The sequence below is a fragment of the Pan troglodytes genome, chromosome 18, assembly GCF_028858775.2.
Source record: "Pan troglodytes isolate AG18354 chromosome 18, NHGRI_mPanTro3-v2.0_pri, whole genome shotgun sequence".
NCBI lineage: Eukaryota > Metazoa > Chordata > Mammalia > Primates > Hominidae > Pan > Pan troglodytes.
The window spans coordinates 29668028-29694587 of record NC_072416.2 but is presented as its reverse complement, the minus strand read 5'-3'; the positions used below and the strand labels follow the sequence as shown (position 1 = coordinate 29694587).

Here is a 26560-nt window from a genome sequence, read left to right as displayed (position 1 = left end):
ACACTGGGGTCTATCGGAGGGTGGGGAGTGGGAGGAGGGAGAGGATCAGGAAAAATAACTAATGGATACTACACTTAATCCCTGGGTTATAAAATAATCTGTATAACAAACCCCCATGACACACATTCACCTCTGTAACAAACCTGCACATCCTGTACATGTGCCCCTGAACTTAAAAGTTAAAAAATAAAAAGGAAAAAAAAAGAAAAGGGAAAGAAATACATTACATTAGTACTTATCCCTTGCTGGGTACTTGATATACATTTTCATGTAATCCACATAACCATCCTAGGTATGAAATAGGGGTTACTGTCCCCATTTTCCAGATGAGGAAACTGAGGCTCTGAAAGTTTAAATATTTTGCCCAGATGGCCAGCACAGCAGTGGCAGAGTTGGTAGCCATGCCCAACTCTCTCCATGGTTCTTTAGTGTGTTTGTGGCCCACCCCTCCTGTGAGCTCGGCCGAGAATGCACACACAGACCCACACACCTATGACCTCTCTAGACACCTTTTATTGTCTTTGCTGCCCCCTCAGCTTTCCTTCTGGTACCTAGTGGATGTCTTCACGACAGTCTCTGGCCTCTTTTCCTTTGTGGGCAGACTCACTTCAATGCCTGTGAGGTCAACCCAGGGAGGGGGTTTAGTGCCTCCAGTAAGAGACGGGCAGAGACTTCGGCTTTCCCATCCACCGAGACGGTGCTCACAAAATGCTCCAGAGCTTCCCCATCGCAGCCGTTCCCGGCTGGGTTGGGCTCTGTCACCATGCAGTGCTTCTCACGGCATTGTCCTGCCATCGTAGTCACTGTCTCAGCCATCTAAACACAGGATGGCTCCTGGCCTCCTTTCTTGACATGAATGAGGCATCAGGAAGCCTTTGCTCCTGAGAAGATTCTGGGCTGAAGATGTCCAGAGACAGCGCTCAAAGGAAAAAAAAAAAAAGGACGCTTGGAGCTCTCTGGGATGGTGCCTCCCAAGTAGTTGGGATTACAGGTGTCCAGGCATGGGGCTCCATTTACACCGCCCTCTAATGTTCTCGCTAGACCTAGTCCCTGTGTGCCGGGGGCATCCCTGGCCGCTCCTGATGATCCTTCTCTGGTGACAGTCACTTAGTCTGGGCTCCTTGGGGGAGCTGAGAGTCGTGAAGGTGCTCCGTGTGCACCGTGGCTGTCTTGCTAGTGCTTCTGCAGGCAGTGACAATGGTGGACAGAATGTGGTGCTGCTTGGCCAGGACCAAGTTTCCTGTGGATGTGGCTCTCCACGCATGGCGCTCACTGCAGACGGTTCTTGATATGGACAGTCCCAACCATGGTTGCAGCTTGTTTCTTCTGAGCTCATCGTGGCTGGTGTTGGTTGCAGATGGCATTCATCATTTAGGATGGTTTCATCATGGAAGGTTCTAACTCGTGACGGTTCTTAATATCGTCAGCGTTTGCCATTGAGAACATCTGTCGCCAGTGATGAGTTTTGGTACAGGGGGTCCCACCAGGATGCTGCTGACTACAGATGGTTTTGCCATTGATGGATCTTGTTATAGATGGCTTATCGCTGAAGTTCACAGTCTTGATATCATTACCCTTCGCTGTTTTGACACAGATGGACTCAGCATTGGTGAATCTTGACACTACAGCTCTTCCTAGCAACAGTGGTTCTCAGTATAGACAGTCTCCTCACTGACTGTGTTCTCAGGATAGGCGGTGCTCAGCATAGATCCTTCCTGCTACATGTGGCCTGCCCACTGATGCTTGTTGCTACAAATGGGATTACCCACTGATGGTCGACACAGTCAGTGTGTGCTTTCGAAAACACCTTTCCTACTTGTTTTGGGAATATCCACTCTGGGTGCAGCCTGTGTTTGCTGGGCCTGTGTGCTGTTTTCCGAGAGACTCTGGCTGCTGGAGAGGATTCTCACAAAGGCATGCACACCTGGGCAGGCTGCTCCCCCGTGGTGACCTGCTCACTGGTTTTCACGTTGCCGCCCGTCTTGTCCTCCTGCACGCTGGTGTGGCTGCTCTGCCTGTTTTGGGCACTGCCGTCCAGCCCGACGCTCTGATGGCTGCTGGCCTGGGTGGAGGGAAGGCTGGCTGTGGAAGTCAGCAGCCCGCTGCTCACCTGGTAGGTGAGGGCACTGCTGCCCAAGCTGATGAAGCTGGTGCTGGACAGGCTGCTGCTGCCCGGCAGGCTGGCCTCACTCTTTCCCTCCAGTCTGCTTGGTGCTGTGGGCGGGGCCAGTCAGCCGGCTCTTTAGAGAGCTGGGAGGGTCTGTGGAGCCCAGCTGGCTGGTTTGGTTACTGGCCGCCTGGGTGTTGAGCCTTCTGTTCAGCCGCACTCTCCGGTGGCTGCCCACCAAGCTGATGTCACTGCCCTCCTTGTCCCCTGCGTACCCGCTGCTCAGGCTGGCATGGCTGCCCTCCTCCGGCCTGGGGTGCTGCACGCTGGAAACATGACTCTCGCTGCTCTGGGTGTCACTGAGGTAGCTGCTGGACACTTTCAGGGGCTCCTGAGCCGCTCCTGCATGGCGTGGCCACGCAGGGGACTGGAGCTCTAAGCTGGGTGACTGTAGGCTTGGCTCTCCTTCCTGCTCATTCTGGACAGAGGATTCCCCTTTTTCTCCCTCGAGAAAAATCGGGGGCAGCTGAAGTGGTTTATCCAGGGAGAGGGGGCCCTGGGAGGCCTCTGAATGTTGGCTGTGACCTCTCTGGGGAGAGGTGACTCCGTATATAAGGCTGCCCTTTGAAAACTCTGTGTTCTGAGTGGCTGGCTCCGTTCCCATGGTGATGGGGCTTGTGAGGTGAAGGCGGGTGTGGGAGGGAGAACAATGCTGTCCTGGCACCAGTGACATCAGTGGCCTGGCCTGGAGGGTAGGAGTGGGGCAGAAAGGGGCTCATGGCCAGAGGGGTTGGGTGTCACCCTCTCGGGAGCCTTTCTGAGGAGTCTGTGGCCAGACATCAGGTCAGGGGCCTCAGGCGTGTGTCCCAGCCGAGATCCTATGAGCCGAGTTTCTTCTCCCCCAAGTCTCTGCCTGCTTGCTGAGTGTTTCATTTTTTAATTTTTATTTATTTTTTATTTTTTGTTTGTTTGTTTTTTGAGATGGAGTCTCACTCTGTCATCCAGGCCGGAGTACAGTGGTGAGATCTGGGCTCACTCCAAGCTCTGCCTCCTGGGTTCAAGTGATTCTCCTGCCTCAGCCTCACAAGTAGCTGGGATTACAGGCACCCGCCACCACGCCTGGCTAATTTTTGTATTTTTAGTAGAGATGGGGTTTCACCATGTTGCCTAGGATGATCTTCAACTCCTGACCTCGAGCTATCTGCTCGCCTCGGCCTCCCAAAGTGCTGGGATTATAGGCGTGAGCCACCGCACCCGGCCTGCTGAGTGGTTTTGAGGACAGAAGGGAATACAGCAGGCCGGATCATCAAGGCCCTGGCCTGGTCTGGATCTCCCAACTTCATCACACACCACGCCCTGCCCCTTTCTCACCTTGGATGCCTGACCAGGCTGAGCACTCTCTTATTGCAAAAGGGACTCACAGCTGGATGCACTGGACCCCAACATTATGAAACTGGGTTTCTGAGAAAAGCTTTTTATTGCAAGTTGGCTCAGAAGGAGGCAGGAGTCAGCTCAAATCTCTCTCCCTGTGCTGGCTTTAAGGCAGTAATTTTATTAGAAAAGGTTTAGGGAGTGGATTCTGAGATTAGTAGGTTATTGGTGCAAGGAGAAGTGAGGTCTGCAAAGATGTTGGGCATGCGCAGTTACCTCTTCATGCTTCCTCATGGGTCCCATGTGCAAATTTGGAAGGAGTGAGTGTGAAACATGCAGTGGAAATTCAGGCTGTGACATCAGCAAGCTGGTCTTGCCCTAACTCCAGTCGGCCATATTGGTTCCAGCTGATTGCAGCTGGTTTTGTTATACGTGAAAGGAGTTTCAAATTGTTTCTTTTTTTATTTGCCTTCCTGCAAATTCAAGAATTTCTGTTAGTGGTTTCTTTAGCTCTTTGGAGCATGGTCTCATGATTTCATGATTTCATGCTCTTACCTGCTGCAGGGCCTTGGCACTGGCTGTTTACACCCCCCAGGGTGCTTTTTTCCCCTCTGGCATCCTCTTTTTTTTTGAGACAGAGTGATCTCGGCTCACTGCAAGCTCCACTCTTGTTACCCAGGCTGGAGTGCAATGGCATGCCTCCCGGGTTCAAGTGATTCTCCTGCCTCAGCCTCCTGAGTAGCTGAGATTACAGGCATGTGCCACCACGCCCAGCTAATTTTGTATTTTCAGTAGAGACGATTTCTCCATGTTGGTCAGGCTGGTCTCGAACTCCCGACCTCAGGTGATCCGCCTGCCTCAGTCTCCCAAAGTGCTGGGATTACAGGTGTGAGCCACCGTGCCTGGCCTCCCCCACTCCCACTTTTTTTTTTGAGACAGAGTCTCATTCTGTTGCCCAGGCTGGAGTGCAATGGCGTAATTTCCACTCACTGCAACCTCCGCCTCCCAGGTTCAAGCAATTCTCCTGCCTCAGCCTCCTGAGTAGTTGGGATTATGGGCATGTGCCACCTCAGCCAGATAATCTTTGTATTTTTAGTAGAGATGGAATTTCACCATGTTGGCCAGGCTGGTCTCGAACTCCTGACCCCAGGTCATAGGCTTGCCTCGGCCTCCTAAAGTGCTGGGATTACAAGCATGAGGCACTGCACCTGGCCCCCTCTGTCATCCTTTATGCCACTTCCTAATTGATGTTCCTTGTGACATGAATGAATTATGTACTGGTTATTTATTGCCAGGTCCTCAGCCAGAATATAAACTTAATGAGGGCAGAGATTCTGATTTCTTATTCTCTGCTCTGCCCTTAAGGCCCAGCACACTGCCTGATGCTCACTAGATGTTGATTTAGTGAATAAATGAATGACCCTGAGGTGTGCATCACCACCTAGGCAACTTCTAAAAAACATGTTTTAATTTTCTTTTTATTTTTTCACTTGAAAATACTTTTTTTTTTTATAACAACGGAGTCTTGCTGTGTTGCCCAGGCTGGTCTCAGATGCCTGGCCTCAAGGAGTCCTCCTTGCCTTGGCCTCCCAAAGTGCAGGGATGACAAGTAGGAGCCACTGCATCTGACCAAGATTTTCTAAGACAGTGGTTTTTGCCCTTGGCTACATACTGGATTCACCTGGGGATGCCTGGGTTCTACCCCCAGAGGTTCAGAGTTAATTGGCCTAAGGTGAGGCTTTGGCAATAGAATTTTAAAAAGCTCTCCAGGTAATTCTAACATGCAGTCAGCGTTGAAAATTGTGCTACCTTGGCCACAGGTGATATTTTTGTAAATGATTCTGATGTTCAACCCTGACGAAGAAGTTAACTACAGATGAAAACACTCAGCATGCCACTTATTAGTAGACATAATAGATGTTTATTGAGTGATGGAATAAATTAATATATTCATTGACTCCTAAAGAGTTCATGTGTGGATTTTTAAAACCTTGAGAAGTCATTGAAATTGTACACAAAATCTGCAATGAGCTACACGTTTGCTTTCTTTCCCCTAGGCAGGGAGTCATAGCGTCCATAAAATTCCCAAGGGTATCCACGATCCCCAGAAGATCAAGAAGCATAAAGATCAGGCACAACTCCTGCCTCAGTGCGAGACGGGTGGTCCCGGTGCTTAGCCTGACCCTAAGAGGTCTGGAGAGGGCTGGCCTGCCCCTTTTGGGGTGCAGGGTGAGAGAAGAAGGAGGGCACTGCTCAGAGAGGGCACTGCTAAGTCCCTTGACAGTCATCATCACTATCATTGCTAATCATCACTGTTATTGTTGTCATGAATTCCTTTCCCATTGTCCGGGGCAGCTCGGCATCCCTTTGCTGCACACAGCAGCATCCCTTTTGCTCTGAAAATTGTGATCCTTTAGGGGTGAGTGGGGCATCTCCTTGTTGTCTAACTTCTATCCCCAGCGCTATGCTCCCCATGAGGACTGGCAAGGAAGAGACAGGCACAGTGGCTTATTGGCGATGTTCAGAGTGAAGGGTGTGGTAGGAGCCAACTTTTATGGGAAGCAGGGACAAGGTCTGGCCCTTTAGGGGACTGGCTGGTGAGAGGCAGGAGGTTGGGCACCAGGCAGGTAGGCTGGGACTCAGGACTGGCTCTGTCCCTGCACAAAACCAAAAGAGGGCAGATACCCCAGTGCTGGGATTAATGATGAGCCTGTTGGAACACATCTTTTCTCCTCTTGTCTTCCGCCTCACCTGCTCTGGGCACATTACATGACAGGCCTGAGGACTGCAGTGAACACTTGGGCTTGTTCAGGATAAATGGCAGAGGCCATGCAGTAATCAGAGTTCCCTTCCCATCTAGTGCATTGAACACCAAGACTGTAGCCTGTGGATACAGTGACGCCTTGTAAACAGCCATGGCTCAGCTTAGCATTTACCTTTTTTTTTTTTTGGAGATGGAGTTTTGCTCTTGTTGCCCAGACTGGAGTGCAGTGGCACGATCTCAGCTCACTGCGACCTCTGCCTCCTGGTTTCAAGCGATTCTCCTGCCTCACCCTCCGGAGTAGATGGGATTACAGGCATGCAACACCATGCTCGGCTAATTTTGTATTTTTAGTAGAGATGGGGTTTCTCCATGTTGGTCAGTCTGATCTCAAACTCCCGACCTCAGGTGATCCACCTACCTTGGCCTCCCAAAGTGCAGGGATTACAGGCGTGAGCCACCGTGCCTGGCCCAGCATTTACCTTTTAAGTCTCTGTGGGCTACTCTGGTAGTCTTGGGGAAAGCATTTCATGGAGCTTCTGTGGTTTCATTCTAGCCTTCTCATTCCTGCCTCACCTGTGCAGCCACCTGAGGGCAGTGCTCTTACTTGGTCCCTGCCCTAGCTGCCCTTGTGCGTAAGACCAGAGCTGTCCTGCCCAGGCACTGCTTCCAGCGACCTCCAGAGACGCAGGTCCTCAAGGCTCACATGGAGCAGCATCCTTCTGAGCTCAGAGTACCAAACCCCTGAGAGATCCAGGGAGAAGTGGGTAGAAGACATTTTCTACAGTGGGACGTGGCATCTCATTCTGGAACCATGCTCTGGGCTGCCTTTCCTGTCCCCAGTCCCTTGTTGTTTGCCCCCAAGAAACCCTCCTCTCAGCCAAACACACATTTCAGCCTCTGTCTCCAGGTTCCCTTTCTCTCATGCATGTCAATTTCTTCACCCAGGAGACTGGCACCCACCGGACCAGCAGCTCAGCAGATAGAGCCGGACTCGGAGTCCCAGGCAAGGCTCTCACAGGAAACCTGGTTATAATCACATCGTCTGTGGCTCCTGGAGACCAAGTGTCCCACCCTTCCTTGGTGTGGCACAGACAATGCTATATGCTCATGAGACCATCTCATTTCTCTTCTGGGCTTGTAGGAAAAGTACATTTCCAACTCCATGTAGGTAGGGCTAATAGAATGTGGGCAGAAGGGATGTTTACTACCTAGGCTTGGGCCATTAAATATCTCCCATGCATGGTCCTTCTCTTTCTTCCCTTTCTGTAGGGACCTTGAAAGCCATTCTTTGGACCCAGCAGAGCCCCACCATGGTTGGAACCTGGGTCTCTGAGTGACTGCGTGGAGAAGAACCACTACCCTCTGCCCAATGTATTGGTGACATCAGTGAGCGGTAAACTGTTATTGGACTAAGCCATCAAGATTGGGGGGTTTGTTTGTTACCACAGCAACACCTGCTTTGCACGGACTAATACATCATGTTCACAGACACTGCTGATGTGTTTCACCAGATTTAGTTTTCTCCTGATGGTTTCTGCAGCGGGTTCTGGAGCTGTGTTCCTACCTCAATACCTACCCTAGCATCAAAGTCCCTGGTGGGAAAGCAATGCTTTCTCACATTATGAAGATGGAAAAGAATATCGTCAGGGAGAACATCACCAGCCCAGAAAATTGGCTGTCAGCCCCAGGCCTCCAACCCTAATATTTATTCCTGGGAAACCCTTGCTAAGTTAGGCATTGATTCTCTGCATGTGACACGCCATAATAACTTCTAACTTGGAGAGTTGGCTTGTTTTCACCCATTCATTCAACAAATGTTTCCTGAACTCATATTCTGTCTGGGCTTCCACCAATATTGATTGGGATCCTGCTCTGTGTTAGGCAGTGTTCAGCCCTGCCCTCAGAGAGTTTCCATGCATGGAGGGAGACAGACAAAAGGAAGTAGGATGTGTTGTGTGATAATCAATGTTAGGGGCAAATAAAGCAGAGCCGGGGAGTAGAGAATGATGGCGAGTGTGTGCGCGCGCGCGTGTGTGTACCTACAGGGACACTGTCCCTCAATCAAAACCAGCAAATGCCGGGGGAGGAGGTCACTGAGGGAGCCCTGGGGAGGGTGGGCCCTGTGGGCCGTGGAAAGGGCTCTGCATTTTACTCTGAGTGCGTTAGGAGCCACGGGAGAGTTTTCAGCAGGGAGTGAGATGAGTGGATTGGAGTTTGAACAGACTGCTGTGTAAAGAACAGGAGGCTCCTGTAATCCCAGCACTTTGGGAGGCTGAGGTGGGTGGATCACTTGAGGCCAGGAATTTGAGACCAGCCTGGCCAACATGGTGAAACCTTGTCTTTACTAAAAATACAAAAAAATTAGCCAGTCGTGGTGGTGCGTGCCTATAGTCCCAGTTACTCGGGAGGCTGAGGCACGAGAATCGCTTGAACCTGGGAGAAGGTTGCAGTCAGCCAAGATCGCGCCACTGCACTGCACACTAGTCTGGGCAACAGAGTGGGACTCTGTCAAAAAACAAAAACAAAAAACAAACAAACAAACAAAAAACAGGAAGGCAGGGAGGTGCAGGGCTTGAGTCCGTCTGGTGCCATAGCCTAGGGGTGCGATGGGGATGGCTTGGGCCAGGACAGAGCAGTAGAGATGGAGAAGCTAGTTGGATTCTGAAAATATTTTGAAGGGAGAGCGTCAGGATTTGCTGAGGGATTGCATGGGGGATGAGAGGAAGCAAGGGCTCAAGGCCAGCTGTGGGGTCCAGGAAGCCCAGAGTCAGAGGCTGCATGGGCTTCCGGAAATGGCTCAGCCTCCTCTTGGAGCTGGAGCACGTGGGGGAGTGCGTAGGTGGGAGGAGGCGCAGAGAAGTCAGACCCACTCAGGCTCCAGTCTCAGCCTTTGGAACTGTGCTTAACACCACCGGAAATAGGTGGGAGGATTAAATGCTGCACGAACATGAATTGAGAATAAATAAATGGGAGGTGGCCTTTTGGACTCTGGAGAACAGCCACGGAGAAGACAGACAAGCCCCTCCTTCTTGGGCCTCAGTTTAGATTGGGGACAAACAGACTGGGGACAGATTTCAGAGAGTGAGAAGTGCTGCAGATAAAATAAAATGAGGGAGGGGAGGAAGAGGGAGGGTAGACAGAGCAGGCACAGTGCTCCGGAGTTAGGATAACTACCCCTTGCCATCTTAGAGTATAGCCAGAGAAAGGACTCTGGCCTGCCGTGGTTCAAATCCTGTGACCACCACCGAGGTGACATTGTGTGATCCACTTAACCTCTCTGAACCATAGCTATTCCTCCTTGGAAATGGAGGAATGATCGTGATAATGTCACTCCGCAAGGGGATACTCTGAGCACTGACGGGACGCACCCAAGACAGGGTCTGCCCCGAAGCGGGCCTGCAGGGTGCTGCCCGACCCTAATGGAACCTTCTGCTTTAAAAGAGACTATACATGTATGTATGTGTGTATATGAATACATATATTAGTACATGTGACTGTATACACAAGTATATTTGTATATATGTGAGTGCATACAGAAGTATATGCATGAATACATGTATAAGCATATATACATGAAGACACACACAAATACACATATGTGTACTTTTTTTTTTGAAACAGGGTCTAGCTGTGTCACCCAGGCTAGAGTGCAGTGGCGGGACCTTGGCTTACTGCAACCTCCCTCTTCGGGACTCAGGCAATCCTCCCAGTCAGCCTCCCAAGCAGCTGGGACTATAGCAGTGTGCCAGCAGGCCTGGCTATTTTTTTTTTATTCTTAGTAGAGATGAGATCTTGCTATGTTGCCCAGGCTGGTCTCAAACTCTTGAGCTCAAGCAATCTGTCTGCCTTGGCCTCCCAAAGTGCTGGGATTACAGGTGTGAGCCAGTGTGCTCTGCCTCACATGTATGTACTTTATTATTTTTTATTATTATTATTTTTGAGATGGGGTCTCATCTCTGTCACCCAGGCTGAAGTGCAGTGGCTCAATCTCGGCTCACTGCAACCTCCATCTCGCGGGTTCAAGCGATTCTCCTGCCTCAGCCTCCCGAGTAGCTGGGATTACAGGCATGCGCCACCATGCCTGGCTAATTTTTGTATATTTAATAGAGACGGTCTTCACCATGTTGGCCAGGCTGGTCTTGAATTCCTGACCTCAGGTGATCCACCCGCCTCGGCCTCCCAAAGTGCTGGGATTACAGGCATGAGCCATCGTGCCCGGCCATATATATGTACTTTTAAATCACAAAACCCTCTTGCCCTCAGCATCCCCCACTGGGGCCTTACTCTTCCCCAAGGGTCTCCCCACAGAGCACTCTTATCTGAGCCTCCCCTGCCATCCTTTGATGGATACCTCTATCTTTTCCCAGGATTCCTCATTGTCAAGCTCCCATATGGATAAAGACTCTCACTTGTTCACTTTAGAGAGTCCCTGAGCACCTACTAGGTCCTCACTTGCAGGGTGGTCAGTGCTCTGCTAAGAAGAGTCTTGGCCGGGCGCGGTGGCTCATGCCTATAATCCCAGCACTTTGGGAGGCCGAGGTGGGTGGATCACGAGTTCAAGAGATTGAGACCATCCTGGCCAACATGGTGAAAACCCATCTCTACTGAAAATACAAAAATTACCTGGGGATGGTGGCACACGCCTGTAGTCCCAGTTACTTGGGAGGCTGAGGCAGGAGAATCGCTAGAACCTGGGAGGCAGGGGTTGCAATGAGCTGAGATTGTGCCACTGCACTCCAGCCTGGCGACAGAGGGAGATTCCATCTCAACATAAAAAAATAAAAATAAAAAAGAGTTTCATGCACAATGGGTTGGCACCTGACTGGTGCTGGAACGCAGGCCCCTGACTACCAGCCTGGGGGTTCCTCCCTGCATGGGAGCTGGAGCAGTCGAGTAGAGTGACTGTTTCTGCAGGGCTGGCTGTGAGTCAGGCACTGTGTCAAATGCCTGCATGCGTGGTCTCATCCTCACAATCGCTTTATGAAGCAGCTTCTCTGGGCATCTCCATATCTGCCAGCTGTCTGCCCTAAGCCCATGCTCCTAATGAGTTGACTGGGCTGCAAGACAGGGCTGGTCACGGGGGCAGTGAGAGTCATTCCTGGGGGGCCCAGAGTTGTGGGTACCTCCATACTCAGGCACATTTAGCATGCAATCAAGAACAGGAGGACTCTCGGGTGGACCTGGCACTCCCTGGAGTCAGAACCTGGGACTGTATGCCTTCTCCAGGGAGAAACAGCTCAGCCATGGCTTGGAAGAGTGATCTGTCCAGGAAGAAAGGTCATTCCTCCTCTGGGTGGCCATGTGATCGATTTTTCGCTCCAATTTTTGATTACTTAAGAAATACCAAAAAAGAAAAAAGGGAACAATAAAACTCATCTCTCACCATTCAATGGAAGAGATAGGATACTACTGGTCTACCCAAGATCCATTTACCCCTTCATATCACCTCTCCTTATGGCAGCCCTGAATGTAATGTTCACCATTGCCATGAACATCTTTATACTTGAAATATAAAAGGGTATAACCCAGCCAGGCACGGTGGCTCACGCCTGTAATCCCAGCACTTTGGAGGCCGAGGTGGGTGGATCACCTGAGGTCAGGAGTTCGAGACCAGCCTGGCCAACATGGTGAAACACCATCTCTACTAAAAATACAAAAATCAGCAAGGCGTGGTGACACATGCCTGTTGTCCCAGCTACTTGGGAGGTTGAGGCACAAGAATTGCTTGAACCTGGGAGGCAGAAGTTGCAGTGAGCTGAGATTGCACCACTGCACTCCAGCCTGGGCCACAGAGCAAGACTCTGTCTCAAAACAAACAAACAAACAAACAAACGAAAATAAAAAACAAAGACCAATGTAACCCTAAGCCTACACATAGTTGTTTTGTGTGCTATTAATCTTGACATAGGCCAGGTGCAGTGGCTCACGCCTGTAATCCCAGCACTTTGGGAGGCTGAGACGGGTGGATCACTTGAGGTCAGGAGTTCGAGACCTGCCTGGCCAACATGGTGAAATCCCGTTTCTACTAAAAATACAAAAATTAGCTGGGTGTGGTGATGGGCACCTGTAGTCCTAGCTACTGGGGAGGCTGAGGCAGGAGAATCGCTCGAACCTGGGAGGTGGAGGTTGCAGTGAGCCCAGATAGCACCACTGCACTCCAACCTGAGTGATAGAGCTAGACTCTGTCTCAAGAAAAATAAAAACATCTTGACATAAATGGCGTCCTTTATCTATCCTCCTATAATTTATGTTCTGTTATATTTGTGATATGCATTTGTGCTTATATGTGTAGCTCAAGTTCATTTTCACTACAGTAGCATATTCTATGGATGGATGTCATAATTTACCCATTCTATTAATGGCTATTTTCCTTGCAGTAAACATTCGTTTAAGTGTCTCCTTCATATGACATTTCTCCTGAGGATTTCTCAGAAAATTCCCCCAAACAGACTATGAAAGCTTCAACTTTTTATTTATTTATTATCACAGTGGAGGCTCTTAGGATTTAACTTGTTTTAGTTGCACATAACATATATAAAAGACACTTCTCTGCATCCCTTGGGCCCTGTTCTCTGAGTGTGTGTATGAGGTTCAATTTAGGGATGGGGTAAATCACAGGCATATCTGTCATCTATGTTATTTGGTCATAAAACACGGCCATTCCAGAATGTCATGGACAGGTTCTTCATCTTTAACTTTAAACTTCAGCTGAAGATGAAGTCACAGAGTTAACCCACTTGAGTAGGGTAAGGAGTGAGGGGAGCAGGATCTTGGAGGAGGCTGGGGTGGCTGAAAGGGGGTGAGTCTTTCCGAGGGCTGAGTGCCACCAGGAATGCACTCCTCCTTCTGTTCAGACCTCCTCATGCAGCTTCGTGTGGCCTGCAAAACAATTGTCTGGTATTCTTAATTGTGGACTCCTTGTGTGATGGATGGGGATGGGAAGTGTATTAGTATGTGTCCACACTACTGATAAAGACATACCTGAGACTGTGAAGAAAAAGAGGTTTAATTGGACTTACAGTTCCACATGGCTGGAGAGGCCTCAGAATCATGGCAGGAAGAGAAAGTCACTTCTTACATGGTGGTAGCAAGAGAAAAATGAGAAAGAAGCAAAAGTGGGAACCCCTGATAAACCCATCAGATCTCGTGAGATTTATTCACTATCACGAGAATAGCATGGGAAAGGCCAGCCCCCATGATTCAATTACCTCCCGCTGGGTTCCTCCCACTCCACATGGGAATTCTGGGAGCTACAATTCAAGTTGAGATTTGGGTGGGGACACAGCCAAACCCTATCAGGAATGGAGGATGCAGGAGAAAGCTGCCTGAGCAGTGAGGAGGCCGTGAGTTTTCCCTAGGTCAAGGTGAGAACTGCAGAGCAAAGTGATTAAGCACTTGGTATACGAAGTCAGATGTCTGAGTTCAAATCCAGGATCTGCCATGTATTCGCCATGTGATCTTGGGCAAGTGACCTAACCTTTCTCAGTTTGGGTTTCCTCAAAAGCAGACCATAAAACGTGGACTTGGGTACCAGTCATTTATTTGGGAGGTGACCTCAAGATGCCCAGGTGAGTATATAGGCAGCAAGACCAGAAAAAAAGGACAGCTGGTGAGGGGGCCTTAAGGAGGAAGTGAGGTCTCTGCGAAGTGGTGTGGTTGCACCCCAGAAGCTTGGACATTTAGCCATTGCTGCCATCCCCACTGGGGCATCTATTGCACCTCTGGCTTCTCTCTGAGCTGGGCTGGGAAAACTTCCATGTGGCCAGAGAAAGCCCTGGGGTGAAGGAGAGACAGTCCAGAGGCAGACACAGTGCTGAGTGAGAAGCCATCTGCCAGCACACCAGGTCCCGTCTGTACCTGAGGCCAACTCCGGAGTGTGGAGAGGACATGGGTGGGGGCATCAGTGGAGGCTGCTGGTGCCTCGTCTGTAAAAGCGACAGCAGCTGCTCCATAGGTTGTAGCAAGGGTAACATGAGGTCAGTCCTGGCATACAGTAAGCACTCAGTGAATGCTAAATGTGCCCCCAAGGCTGTGGTAGGACCTGTTTGAAGAAATGGAAGCTTGGAGAGATAATGTAACATAGACCTGGTCACAGAACTATGAGATGACAAGGCTACGATTTAGACCCAAAGTTTGTGGGACCCCAAGGACACCAGGCCTTCTCAGAGAATATCGTGGGTCACACTCCAGGGGGCTTCAAGCTGCAGGGCCCAGAGATGTTAACACTCCTGGAGCTGGATGCAGCGTGGCTGTTTGCCTCGTTGGCCTCAGGCAGGGCACAACTACTGACCTGGAGTCTCAGGAGAGAACCAGAAGTAGACCAGTGCCCCGGCCAGGCCAGGAATCTCCTCTTGCCAGCAGAGGGCGCCAAGCACAGAACAGGCAGGGCAGGGCAGTAATCACTTAGGAGCAAGTGAATTTCTCAGAGATCCTGGGCGCGTTTAGGGTGGTAGAGAAAAGAGAACGCTCATACACTGCTGGTGGGAGTGTAAATCAGTTCGACCACTGTGGAAAGCAGTCTGGCAATTTCTCAAATAACTTAAAAAGTACTACCATTCGACCCAGCAATCCCATTACTGGGTATACACCCAAAGCAATATAAATCATTTTATTATAAAGAAACATCCATGCATATATTCATTGCAGCACTATTCACAATAGCAAAGACATGGAATCAACCTAAATGCCCATCAGTGGTGGATTGGATAATGAAAATGTGGTACATATATACCATGGAATACTATACAGCCATAAAAAAGAATGAGATCATGTCCTTTGTAGCAACATGGATGGAGCTGGAGACCATTATCCTAAGCAAACTAACACAGGAACATAAAATTAAATACCACATATTCTCACTTATAAGTGGGAGCTAAGCATTGAGAATACATGGACACAAAGAGGGGAACAACAGACCCCCGGCCTACTTGAGGGTGGAGAGTGGGAGGAGGAAGAGGATTGACAAACCACCTATAGGGTCTTATGCTCATTACCCGGGTGATGAAATAATCTGTACAACAAACCTGCACATGTATCCTCTGAACCTAAAATTAAAGTTGGAAAATAAAATAAAATGTGATTATGACTAAAACAAAAAAATTTCTCAATTCAGCACATGACCAAGGAGGCTTCTGGAATGTGGAATTTTCAGTTTTAAAATCAGACACTTCTGAGCAAACCAAAATGAGTTGGTTACCCTCATGTGAGTATGTAGTCAAAGGATGAAAAAAATGTCCTTTTTCAGATGCCCTAGAATACCAACATTTGTTTTTTGTTTTTTTTTTTTTGAGACAGGGTCTTGCTCTGTGGCTTAAGCTGGAGTGCAGTGGTGTGATCACAGCTCACTGCAGCCTCAAATTCCTGGGCCCAGGCAAGCGATCCTCCTGCCTCAGCCTCCGGAGTAGCTAAGACTACAGGCTTGTGCCACTGTGCCTGGCCCTGCCTTGGGCTTAAGTCCTTGGTGGTGGATCCTGGGCGGGGGTGGGGGGCTCACAGGTTTTTGTCCCTGGCAGGTGTTGCCATAGGCTCCTTCTTTTTTTCTTTTTCTTTTTTTTTTTGAGATGGATTCTCGCTCTGTCGCCCAGGCTGGAGTGCAGTGGCACAATCTTGGCTCACTGCAAGCTCCGCCTCCCTGGTTCACACCATTCTCCCGCCTCAGCCTCCAGAGTAGCTGGAACTACAGGCACCCGCCACCACACCCAGCTAATTTTTTGTATTTTTATTAGAGACGGGGTTTCACCATGTCAGCCAGGATGGTATCGATCTGCTGACCTTGTGATCCGCCCACCTCTGCCTCCCAAAGTGCTGGGATTACAGGCGTGAGCCACCGTGCCGGGCCGCCATAGGCTCCTTCTTACAGACTCTGGGGTCAGATGTAGGCTCTGCCTCCTGAGTGAGTTATCCAAGCCATCTCAGCCTCGGTTTCCTCCTCTGAAAAATGGGGCTAGTAGATGTGAGTTACTGATATCCTTGAGATGAGACAGTGTGTGTTTTGTTGCAGCTGTGTCCCCAGTGCCTAGACGTCCCCAGTGCTACGGTGTTCCAGGCAGTTTTGCTGAATAAGTACATGTGAAACACTTGCAGCGATGTGCTTTATTTACTGGAAAGTTACACATGCAAAGTTCGGTAGGCTTAAGTAATATTATCATTCTGTGTTGATATTAAGCCTTATAATCATCAATATAAGGCAAACCAAATGTGCTCATTTTGCGGGTGGATTAAATAAGAGTTGTATCTTACCCTGCTGCTGAGTTCTAAAGTTGGAAAGATGTTAAGTGCACGTTGGAAAGAATTTTGGTGGCAGGTGGGGTGCTAGAGGCAGAGGGGCCTTCGAGGAACACTCTGACTTTTTAAGTCCTGAATTACAATTGAGGAAACTGAGGCTCAGTGAGGGGAACAGATTTCTAAAATCTGCATGGATTGTAAGCAGCAGAGTTGGGATTCAAGCCAGGTCTGCTGACTCCCAGTCCAGCCTAACTCTTAAAGTGCACCCCTGAACTACAGGTTTGCAGATGGAGAGAGGCTCTCAGAGAGGGGGAGCAACTGGCTGGGCCAGGAATCAAGGAGGTGGCAGAGCACGAGGGACAGGCTGCTTGAGTCACGGAAGGGTGGGGTGAAGGTTTGTAGGAACTGTATGCTCAGAGAGACGTAAAGAGTGGGACAGAAGCAGGATTTGGGGGGTCCCGCGTCCTTTTGCACCCGGGTACGCTGGACCCATTGGTATGACCCCCCCCCCCCCCATGCACCCTGGACTCTGGAGCCTCAGTTTCCTCATTTGTAAAGGAAGGTAACAGTCAACTGTGCCCCTCCTCTGAGGGTTTTGGGGTGCTGATACGGAGCTCTCTTGAACTCCTGGAGGAGGAAACATTGCCAGGGGCAGTTAATGGACCCCCAGACCCACTTGGCTGCCAGCTCTGTCCCGTACCCACCCCCCGCACTCCAAGCTTCTAAATTAGCGCAACCCCCTAAGCCAGGGCAGGGCTGGCCCCAAGTCGTGGAATGTGAGCAGCCTTTTCATCAAGTTATTCCTCCACATTCTCAGAGAGGAGGAATTATTGGCAGAAAATGAGGACATAAAACTCCGCTGGAGCCTAGCACCTTTTGGGGGCGCTCAGCGCGGAGCACTTGGAAGCCGTCCAGCAGATTGGTTCATTTTTAATGGTCTAAGACTATAGTTCATCTGTTTAATTCAAACGAGGTGACATAATATCTTTCATTTGGACTTATTACCAGCACGGCAGTGATTCGGCTCCCGGCATTCTCCGGGCAGGACATTCTGTCATTACCGCATATTTTCTCTCTCTCTGGCCAAATTGAAAGTCCGCGGGAAGGGCAGCAGCCTCTGAAGGGAGAGATCAACAGAGAGTAGGTCACATCGGGTGTTAAGGAATGAAAATGAATTCATTCTTTTCTCCGTTGAATAAGCAGCTGTACTTGGGTCTCTGTGATCCATGAAATAGGCTGTCAAGAAAATAGGAAACGGTCTGCATTTGAACTTCTCCGTTGATTCTGCCTCTGTCGCCCTGAAGACTGGTATTGACCCCCGGGGCAGAGCAGAGGGAGGAGAGGGACGACGTAAGGGGTAGGACGGAAGCAGGACTTGGAGGGTCCCGCGTCCTTTTGCACCCAGGTACACTGGACCCATTGGTGTGACCCCCGTGCACCCTGGACTCTGGAGCCTCAGTTTCCTCAATTGTAAAGGAAGGCAACGGTCAACTGTGCCCCTCCTCTAGAGCTTTTAGGGGTGCAGGTGGGGAGCTCCCTTGAATTCCTGGAGGAGGAAACATTGCCAGGGGGCAGTTAATGGCCACCCAGACCCCCAGACCAACTTGGCTATCAGCTCTGTGCCCCCACCTCCCCACACTTCTAAATTAGCACACACAACCCCCTGAGCTGGGGCTGGGCTGGCCCCAAGTCATGGAATGTGAGGGGTACACACTCATGGGCACCTATCCCATGCCAGACCCCTGGCATTCAGCATGGTCGTTGGGGGGTGAGGCTGGAGCCCCATGTTGTAGATGATCATGACAGGCTCAGAAAGATGCAGAGACTTTCTCTCAAGGTCACTTACGGGCAGAACCTGGCTTCAGTTTACTATATAGAGCATTGCAGCTGGGAAGTTGGGCTGAAGCAGCTCAAAGCCTCATTCTCCATATTTACTGGCGTGAGAGGGTGGGCAAGCTGTTTGATCTCAAGTCTTAAGCTTCCCATGAGGGAGGGGTTTTGCCCAGTTCACTGCTGCATCCCTAGTGGCTAGGGCCACAGCTGGGACTGGAGTGAGGTGGGTGAGACATCTTGCAAGTGCAAGCTTGGATCCAGCCTTCAGTGAAAATTTTGATGTTTTGTTCATTGTGGATACTTCTGCATTAATTTTTCATTTTTTTTGAGATGGAGTCTAGCTCTGTTGCCTCAGTTGGAGTGCAGTGGTGCGATCTTGGCTCACTGCAACCTCTGCCTCCTGGGTTCAAGTGATTCTCATGCCTCCCAAGTAGCTGGAATTACAGATGTGAGCCACCATGCCCAGCTAATTTTTGTATTTTTAGTAGAGATGGGGTTTCACCATGTTGGCTAGGCTGGTCTCGAACTCCTGACCTCTGGTGATCCGCCAGCCTCGGCCTCCCAAAGTGCTGGGATTACAGGCATGAGCCACTGTGTCCAGCCTCTGCATTAATTTTTATTTTAATATTACTGTATTAAAATATTGATTACCGTAATTACAGTAGTTTGGTACCCTCTGAAATTTTGCTCTCCCCAGGCAAATGCCTAACCTGTCTCATCCTAGTCCCAGCCCTGCCTAGACCACATAGTATCAAGTGACATTCAATAAGGATTTGTAGGATGCATGCTGTCCTGTTATGTCAATTTCTGGGCCCCCAAAGTAGAGACTATTCCCCAATGGATGATCAATTCCCCTTGTATCTGAAGGAAGCTGAAACCCCAGACTGAGCTTTTATTTGGCTCCATAATTTGGGGGCAGCTGAGTATTTCTGACAGTGGTGAGCTAAAGATTGTGGAAAGATTCCAGGACCTGATTATGGAACCAATTAGAATTTGAATTTCTATAACGGCCTAATGGGAGAATGGAATGCAAGATATCCATGTGGCTCTGAAAACCTATGCAGAATTTCACTTCGTCATTAGAGACTGCAGCACCTTTCCCTCTCCTGGATGTTTCTTGCAATTAAAAGGCACACTGGGTTGTACTGACAATCATTAGTGTAATGAGACCTGGCTGTGCAATGCTACTAAGCCCCTTCCCTGTGGGGGGCACACCTGGGCTGAGACAGCTGGGTTTCTGCTGTGATGCCTCTGTTGTTCCATTTCAATGAAATGTCAGATCCTGCCTCCACCTTCGGCTTCATTTCCCTCCAAAGCTGAGGTTTCATTGAGAGGCATTCTTATAATTAGGGTGGGAGTGAGAAACAGCCTCCTATATGATTTAAAATGGTCAAATTATCGATACCTTTTCTAGCCTCAGCTTTAAAACTTAGCCACCAATGACTCCCCTATTAACGGGCCTAATTAAATCCATTTTTCAGGATGTCTTTGGCAAATTCCATTTTAGCAAAACTGGAGGAAGTTCAATTTGATTTGTCTCTGCTCCCCAATGCTTTTCTGTAAAAATGAGGACAAGGTGAATGCTCGTTTCTTGTGTCTAACATTTATTCATTCAGCCAACAAATATTTGTTGAGCACCTACTATGTGCACTAGCATGAAACTAGGGGAGGGAGATAGAGAAGCAAAAAGACACCAAAGTTCCAACCTTCATGGCTAGAGGAGAGTGACGATCATTCATTCATTCATTCATTCAGCAAACGGGAATTGAGTCATCTAATGGGTGACCCACTATGCTAGACCCTGGTGTTGTAATGATGAAATACCACCCCCACAATGTCACCTTCACAAGATTGCCACTTTTTTGAGGTGGTATAGATAGTTAATATTCAATGTGATAAATGCTCTGATAGGGTTAAGTGCAGGAGACTGTGTGATTTTGGAAGAAAGCTCCTAGCTCAGACTGGGAAGCTGGAGTCAGGGAAGATTCCCTGGAGTTGAGTTTTAAAGAATAAGTAGGTGTTTTCCATGTGAAGCGAGTCGAAGGGGAGGCGTTGCCAGAGCCAGGATGGGTGAGCACAGGAATGTGGGAGAACGTGGGAACTGGGCAGAACTCTAACCCGTTCAGTTGGGTTAGGGCAGTGCTCACAGCTGTGGCTGCAAATTAGAATCACTTGGGGGATTTGAAAAAATACAAATGCCCGCACCTAATCCCTGATTATGTACATCATAATTTTGGGGAGCAGGGTCAATTTATTGGTTTGTTTTTAAAGCTCTCCAAGTAATGCTAATGTTCAGCCAGGGTTGAGAGCCACTGAGCTAAGGCATGCAAGGTGGTGAGAGGTGAGGCTGGAGAGGTAGGAGGGGACTATATTGGGAAGGGTCCTGGAAGGCTGTTAAGGGGTTTGAACCTTACCTGAGGGTAGTGAGATCATTGAAGGGTTGTAAGCAGCGGGGAAGGAGGGGCTGATATTTGTGTTTCAGAAGGAATTGATTGGATTGTGGTTATTGGAGGCAGAGAAACTGGTAAAGAGGCTATGGCAGCAATCTGGACAAGAGATGACAGTGACCTGGGCCTGGGTCACGATGGAGAGGAGAGATGTTTGCAAGGACGAATCAACAAGATTGGGTGTTGAATTGGGTATCCTGGATAAAGCAGGGAAAAGAGTTTAAGATGACTCCAAGTGGCTTGGACGACTGTGTGGATGATTGTGACATAAACCAGAGAGGGGCAAGGAAAGATAGATAGTGGTTTGGGTTTAGGACATGCGGGAGGGATTCGATTGGCAGTTGGAGTCAAGGTCTGACATTTGGGATTGTACTCTGCATGGATTAAACAATTGGAAAGTCAACTATGACTCATAATTGGATGATGTCATCCAAGGAGGGTGTATAACCTCAGAGTAAGAGGAGAAAAAGGCCAAGGGTGGTGGAGCGTTTAGGAGTCTCAACATGTAAAGGGTGGTTGGAGTTTCAAAGAGCTGAGAAAGAACTTGACGAGGGATGGCAGAGAAGTACGAAGTTCAGGAAAGTGATGTCGTGAAGCCAAAGGAGAGAGATGTGAGAAGAGAATGGCAACATGTTGAAAGTCGCACGGAGGTCAAATAAAAGGGAAGACACCTCCATACATTTAGGAAAAAGCTGGAGGCAGAAACAAGACTGTAGTGGGTTGGAGAGTGAATGGGAGAGAGATGAACATAGTGTATATGCTGGCCTAAGAAAGGCAAGCAAGAGATTGGGCAGGACCCAGAGGAGATGTTGGATTGTGGGAGGTGTTTGCATTCCTTCAAAAGCAGACCTTGAAACAGAATTGAGTGCAAGTGGTTTATTTTGGAGATGATCCCAGGAAACACCAATATGGGTGGCGGGTGAAGAAATGAGATATCAGTAAAGAATATATCAGCAAGCAAGATGAATGTGGGAATATGGAGCTTAACTTTATTGGGTAACCCTGGAAGACAGTATGGACTGTGTATTCAAAGTTAATTCCCCATTAACTTTGGGGAGCTGGGATATATTTATTCACCAATTTTAGTCATTGGTTGAGTTTCCGTTCCTTGGGGATTGGGGAAGCATTAATTTCCCAGGCACCTTTAGCAGGCCATGTGCATGGGGAAAGGAGGCTCTGGCAGCCAGATAAAGTCCTCACGTAAAAAGACAGGAGATGGCAGTTGGAAATTGGATGAAAGTGATGAAAATGGTAAGAACTGAGGGGCTATAGATGGGGACACTGAGAGCATCTGTTGCAGGAGGGATTTAGTGTTTTTCTAGCCTGAAAAGAATGTATCATGAATTGAATGGTGAGGATGCGTGAGAGGGATGGGTTGAAGGTATAAGTGAGAGGGGGGATAAATGATGCAGAGTGGTTCAAGAGGAGGGGGAAGGGAGTGTGAGTAAGAATGCAATTGAAGGGCTTTGTTGAAATGATATGAGGTTGTGGTTGGTAAGTAGGAGGCTGGAATTTATACTCTAGCAGAAGTTCAGCATATCATGATCCTGGGGGTGGGTGGTTGAAATGGTAGGAAAGTGAACTCCATTGGAGCTGGCAAGTCAAGCACCAGGGAGGTGAAGATGTGGACATGGGCTCATTAACATTGGAAATCAAAGTCCCTAAGGACTTGAGGGTGGAGAGAAAGACTAAATCAGCTGCCAAAGTTATTAGTGTTATTAAAAGTCACAAGGTACCCCAGTGAGCCAAGAGTGTGTGTCAACCATTGGGTGCTGGACCAGGAAGGAGTCAGAAGAACAAATCAGTCTGAAGAGTCTGATTATTATTTAATGGGTGAGTCTAGCTGGAAGTTTTGAAAGGAGGTTAGAGGACAGAGCTGAAAAGTGGCAGCAAGAGTCAAATTCAAGGAGCAGGCAGGAGGCCAAGGACAAAAAATAGGATCAGGAACCAGAGAAATCAAATACAGTTTAGGAAGCCAAGTTCAAGATTGGTTCAAGTGTATGGTGTAGGTTGAAGGCTGTGGATAAGGAGAGAAAATAAGGACGCATGTTTTTTAGGGGGATCCACGTGGGCAAAGAGATGGACAGCAAGCCCAAAGCCCTGTCCCTACTTGGTTTTCCCTTATTCCCTGAGCCTTCACTCCTGCTGAAATCCAGGAGTCCATGGGATCCAGTTTGAAGGTCACTGAGGAATTGGAGTGAGTTCAGACTCTGGAGTCAGACTGACCTGGGTTCAGCTCTCTGCTCAGTCTCTTCTAGCTGTGAATCTTGAGGAAGTTTTTCACCTGCAAGTGTAATTGAACCTATACTGAAGGATTGTTCTGTGTTCTTGCTCAAAGAATGGTTTGCATCACTTTAAGATGACAATGATACACATTCATGAAGCAACATTACGTAGGGCTCTAAGAGTGTGTAATAGGGGCATTTTACCCAGTCAGGAGATCAAGGGAGGCTGCCCTGAGGAGGTGACATTTGAGCTAAGATGGGCGGAATGAAAAGGAGGTAGGTAAAAGTGGAAGTGGGAGCATTCTAGGAAGTGGAGACAGTACGTATAAAGACCGTGTGGTGGGAGGAAGCATGGCCCACTTTAGTAATCGAGTCAAGGGCAGTGTAGCTGCAATGGAGAAAGTAAGAAAGGGCATAGAGGGGCTTCTGTCAGCAGCCAGTCCATGCAGGACCTTGATCTGCATCATAAAAGCAATGAGAAGTCAGAATTTTAGCAGGAAGGTAACTTGGTCTGTTGGTCGTTTTGGCTGCTGGATGAAGGAGAGACAATGGGAGGGAGCAGAGGTTAAGGCAGGGGCCAGTGGGTGGTCATCGCCTTCATCCAGGGAAAGGATAAAATGGGCTTGGAATAGGTGCTAGAAGTGGAGCAAAAGACGAGAATGGATTTGAGAGATGTTAGGGAAGCAGAATACACAGGATTTGGTGAGGGATTAGGTTATAGGGAGATGGAGAGTTTGAGGATGAGAGCCTCATTTCCAGTGTGGCAGTCAGGCATACCTAGTTGCCCACCTCAGAGTCATTCCTCCTTTTTTCTTCAATGTCATATTCCATTTTTGGAGGATCACTGTGCTCAGGCTGGGTTTCCCGAGCACATTAATCCCCGGGAATCATGGACCATGATTAGTTTAAGCCAAACATCATAATCCTACTTCTGCTTAGTGACTGATTTAGAGGGAAGCCTGCATCCTAGGTTTAGCCAATGAATCCAAGGGTATGAATGAACTTACATTGGGAGATTTACAATGAGGAGAGATAAGGGCTGAGATCCAAATCTTGAGTAATTTCAATATTTCATGGCCAGACACTGAAGAATGAGCTGTAGAAAGAACAGAGAGTTAGAAGCTAGAAAAGTACATGGAGAACCATACAACTGTGGTGTCATAAAAGGTAAGGGAAGAAAGAGTTCCTGAAAAAGGAAGTGTGTATGGAGGTAGTGAATAGAATGATAGGTATGAGAGGCTGGGAAGAGTGTGCAGGTGGGAGGTGGGCATGAAGACAGGTTGGTAAACTGGACATACATACAGTTAGATAGAAGATATAAATTCTAATGTTGAATAGCAGAGTAGGGTGACTATAGTTGGCAGCAATGTAGTGTATATTTCAAAGCCACTAGAAGAGGAAACTTAAGTTGTTTCCAACACGTAGAAATGATAAACACTCCAAGTGACAGATACCCCAAATACTCCGACTTGTTCATTATACATTCTATATATGCCACAAATACTCACATGTACACCATAAATATGTAAAGGATTATGTATCAATAAAAAAAAGAAAAATGTGAGTGTATACCCATGCAGAATATTGTTGAAACATCAAAGCAAGTGAAAGACTAAAACTTTTCTGACTCTCTTGCTTTCCTGATAAGGAATTTGCAGACAGAGTAAATGTTTGTATTAGTTACACAGCAAGTTGGTAGCACAACCTTTGTATCAGTTAGCTATTGCTGTGTAAGAAAGAACTCCAAAATGAAGTGATATTTATTCTAAACCACTAATATTTATTCTAACAGTTTTGTTGGGTTGTTCTGCTGATCTGAGCCAGGTTTGTCCAATCTTTACTGGACTCATTCGTGGTCAGCTGGTAGATTGGCCAGAGCCTTGCTGGTATAGGATGGCTTTAGCCGGGACGGATTGTCAGTTTGTCTCTGCTCCATGTGGTGTCTCATTCTCCAGTAGGCTGGCCCAGGGGTATGGGCTCCAGGCAGATGGAACAGGAGGTACAAAGATTCTGAGGTGAGAACAAGCTTGAATACTTGAGGAAGAGGAGGAGGAAGGCCTGTGTGGCTGAGACCAGTGTGCATGGGGAAGAGCAGGAGCAGCTCAGAGTGGGATTGGGTTGGGAAGAATATAATGAGTGCCTCAAAGACCTCTGCAAGGATTTTTGCTTTTATTTTATTACTATTAGACTTATCTTCTGCTGTGTTACCCTGGTTGACTCCAGTTTGGCTTCTACTCCATGGAAGAGGTTTTACATTTCATCTGGCCCTGTGAATGTGGACTCCGTTTCTCCCCTCCCTGTGCTGACATTTCTTCCATTTTGTCCCCCTGAGTGGTGCAAGACAGGTCAGCATCCCCAGCTCAGAAATCACTCAGATTTAGGGAAAAAATACTTGCAAAATACCCATGTGACAAGGGATTCATAATCAGAATATATAAAGAGCTCAAACAACTCTATAGGAAAAAAATCTAATAGTCTGTTAAAAAATGGCAAAAGCATCAGTGACAGATTGGATAAAGAAAATGGGGTACTTATACATCATGGAATACTATGCAGCCATAACAAAAGAATGAAATCATGTCTTTGCAGGAACTTGGATGGAGCCAGAGGCCATTATCCTTAGCAAACTAACACAGGAACAGAAAACCAAATGCCACATGTTCTCACTTGTAAGTGGAAGCTAAATGATGAGAACACATGGACGCAAAGAAGACAAGAAGAGACACTGAGGCCTACTTAAGGGTGGAGGGTGGGAGGAGGGAGAGGATCAGAAAAAATAACTACTGGGTACTGGGCTTTAGTCCCTGGGTGATGAAATAATCTGTACAACAAACCCTTGTGACATAAGTTTACCTATATAGCAGACTTGCACATGCACCCCTGAACCTAAAATAAAAGTTTTGAAAAATGGGCAAATGATTTGAATAGATGTTTCTCAAAAGAAGACCTACAATGGCAAAAAGGCATACGAAAAGATGCTTAACATCATTGATCATCAGAGAAATGCAAATCAAAACTACAATGAGCAAATCCTGGCAAGGATGTGGAGAAAAGGGAACCCTCGTACACTGTTGGTGGGAATGTAAATTAGGACAAACACTATGGAGAACAGTGGTTCTCAAAAAACTAAAAACAGAGCTACCATATGATCCAGCAATTCCACTGCTGGGTGTATACTGAAAAGAAAGGAAATCCATATATCAAAGAGATATCTGCACTCCTATGTTTGTTGCAGCACTGTTCACAATAGCTAACGTTTGGAAGCAACCTAAGTGTCCATCAACAGATGAATGGATAAAGAAAATGTGGTACATGTACACAAGGGAGTACTATTCAGCCATAAAAAAGAATGAGATCCAGTTATTTGCAGCAACATGGATAAAACTGGAGATCATTATATGAAGTGAAATAAACCAAGCACAGAAAGAAAAACATTGTATGTTCTCACTTATTTGTGGTATCTAAAAATCAAAACAATTGACTCATGGAAATAGAGAATAGAAGGATAATTACCAAAGGCTGGGAAAGGTAGTGGGGGCCTGGGGACAAGGTGGGGATGGTTAATGGGTACAAAAAATAGTTAGAAACA

At 48.0% G+C, this 26560-nt stretch overlaps 1 protein-coding gene and 1 long non-coding RNA gene across 2 annotated transcripts; one reads left to right on the top strand and one right to left on the bottom strand.

Moving 5' to 3' along the window:
• Positions 1-493: 493 nt before the first annotated feature.
• C18H16orf82 (chromosome 18 C16orf82 homolog) lies at positions 494-2840 on the bottom strand. Its single transcript, XM_003315024.6, has one exon. The coding sequence runs from the start codon at positions 2838-2840 to the stop codon at positions 2187-2189; it is 654 nt and encodes a 217-aa protein (XP_003315072.1). The 3' UTR covers positions 494-2186.
• Positions 2841-21215: 18375 nt separating this feature from the next.
• LOC129137323 (uncharacterized) lies at positions 21216-25805 on the top strand. The gene is made up of 2 exons (XR_008539775.1): positions 21216-21997; positions 25561-25805. It is a non-coding gene; the product is annotated as an uncharacterized LOC129137323 (long non-coding RNA).
• The last annotated feature ends 755 nt before the right edge of the window (positions 25806-26560 follow it).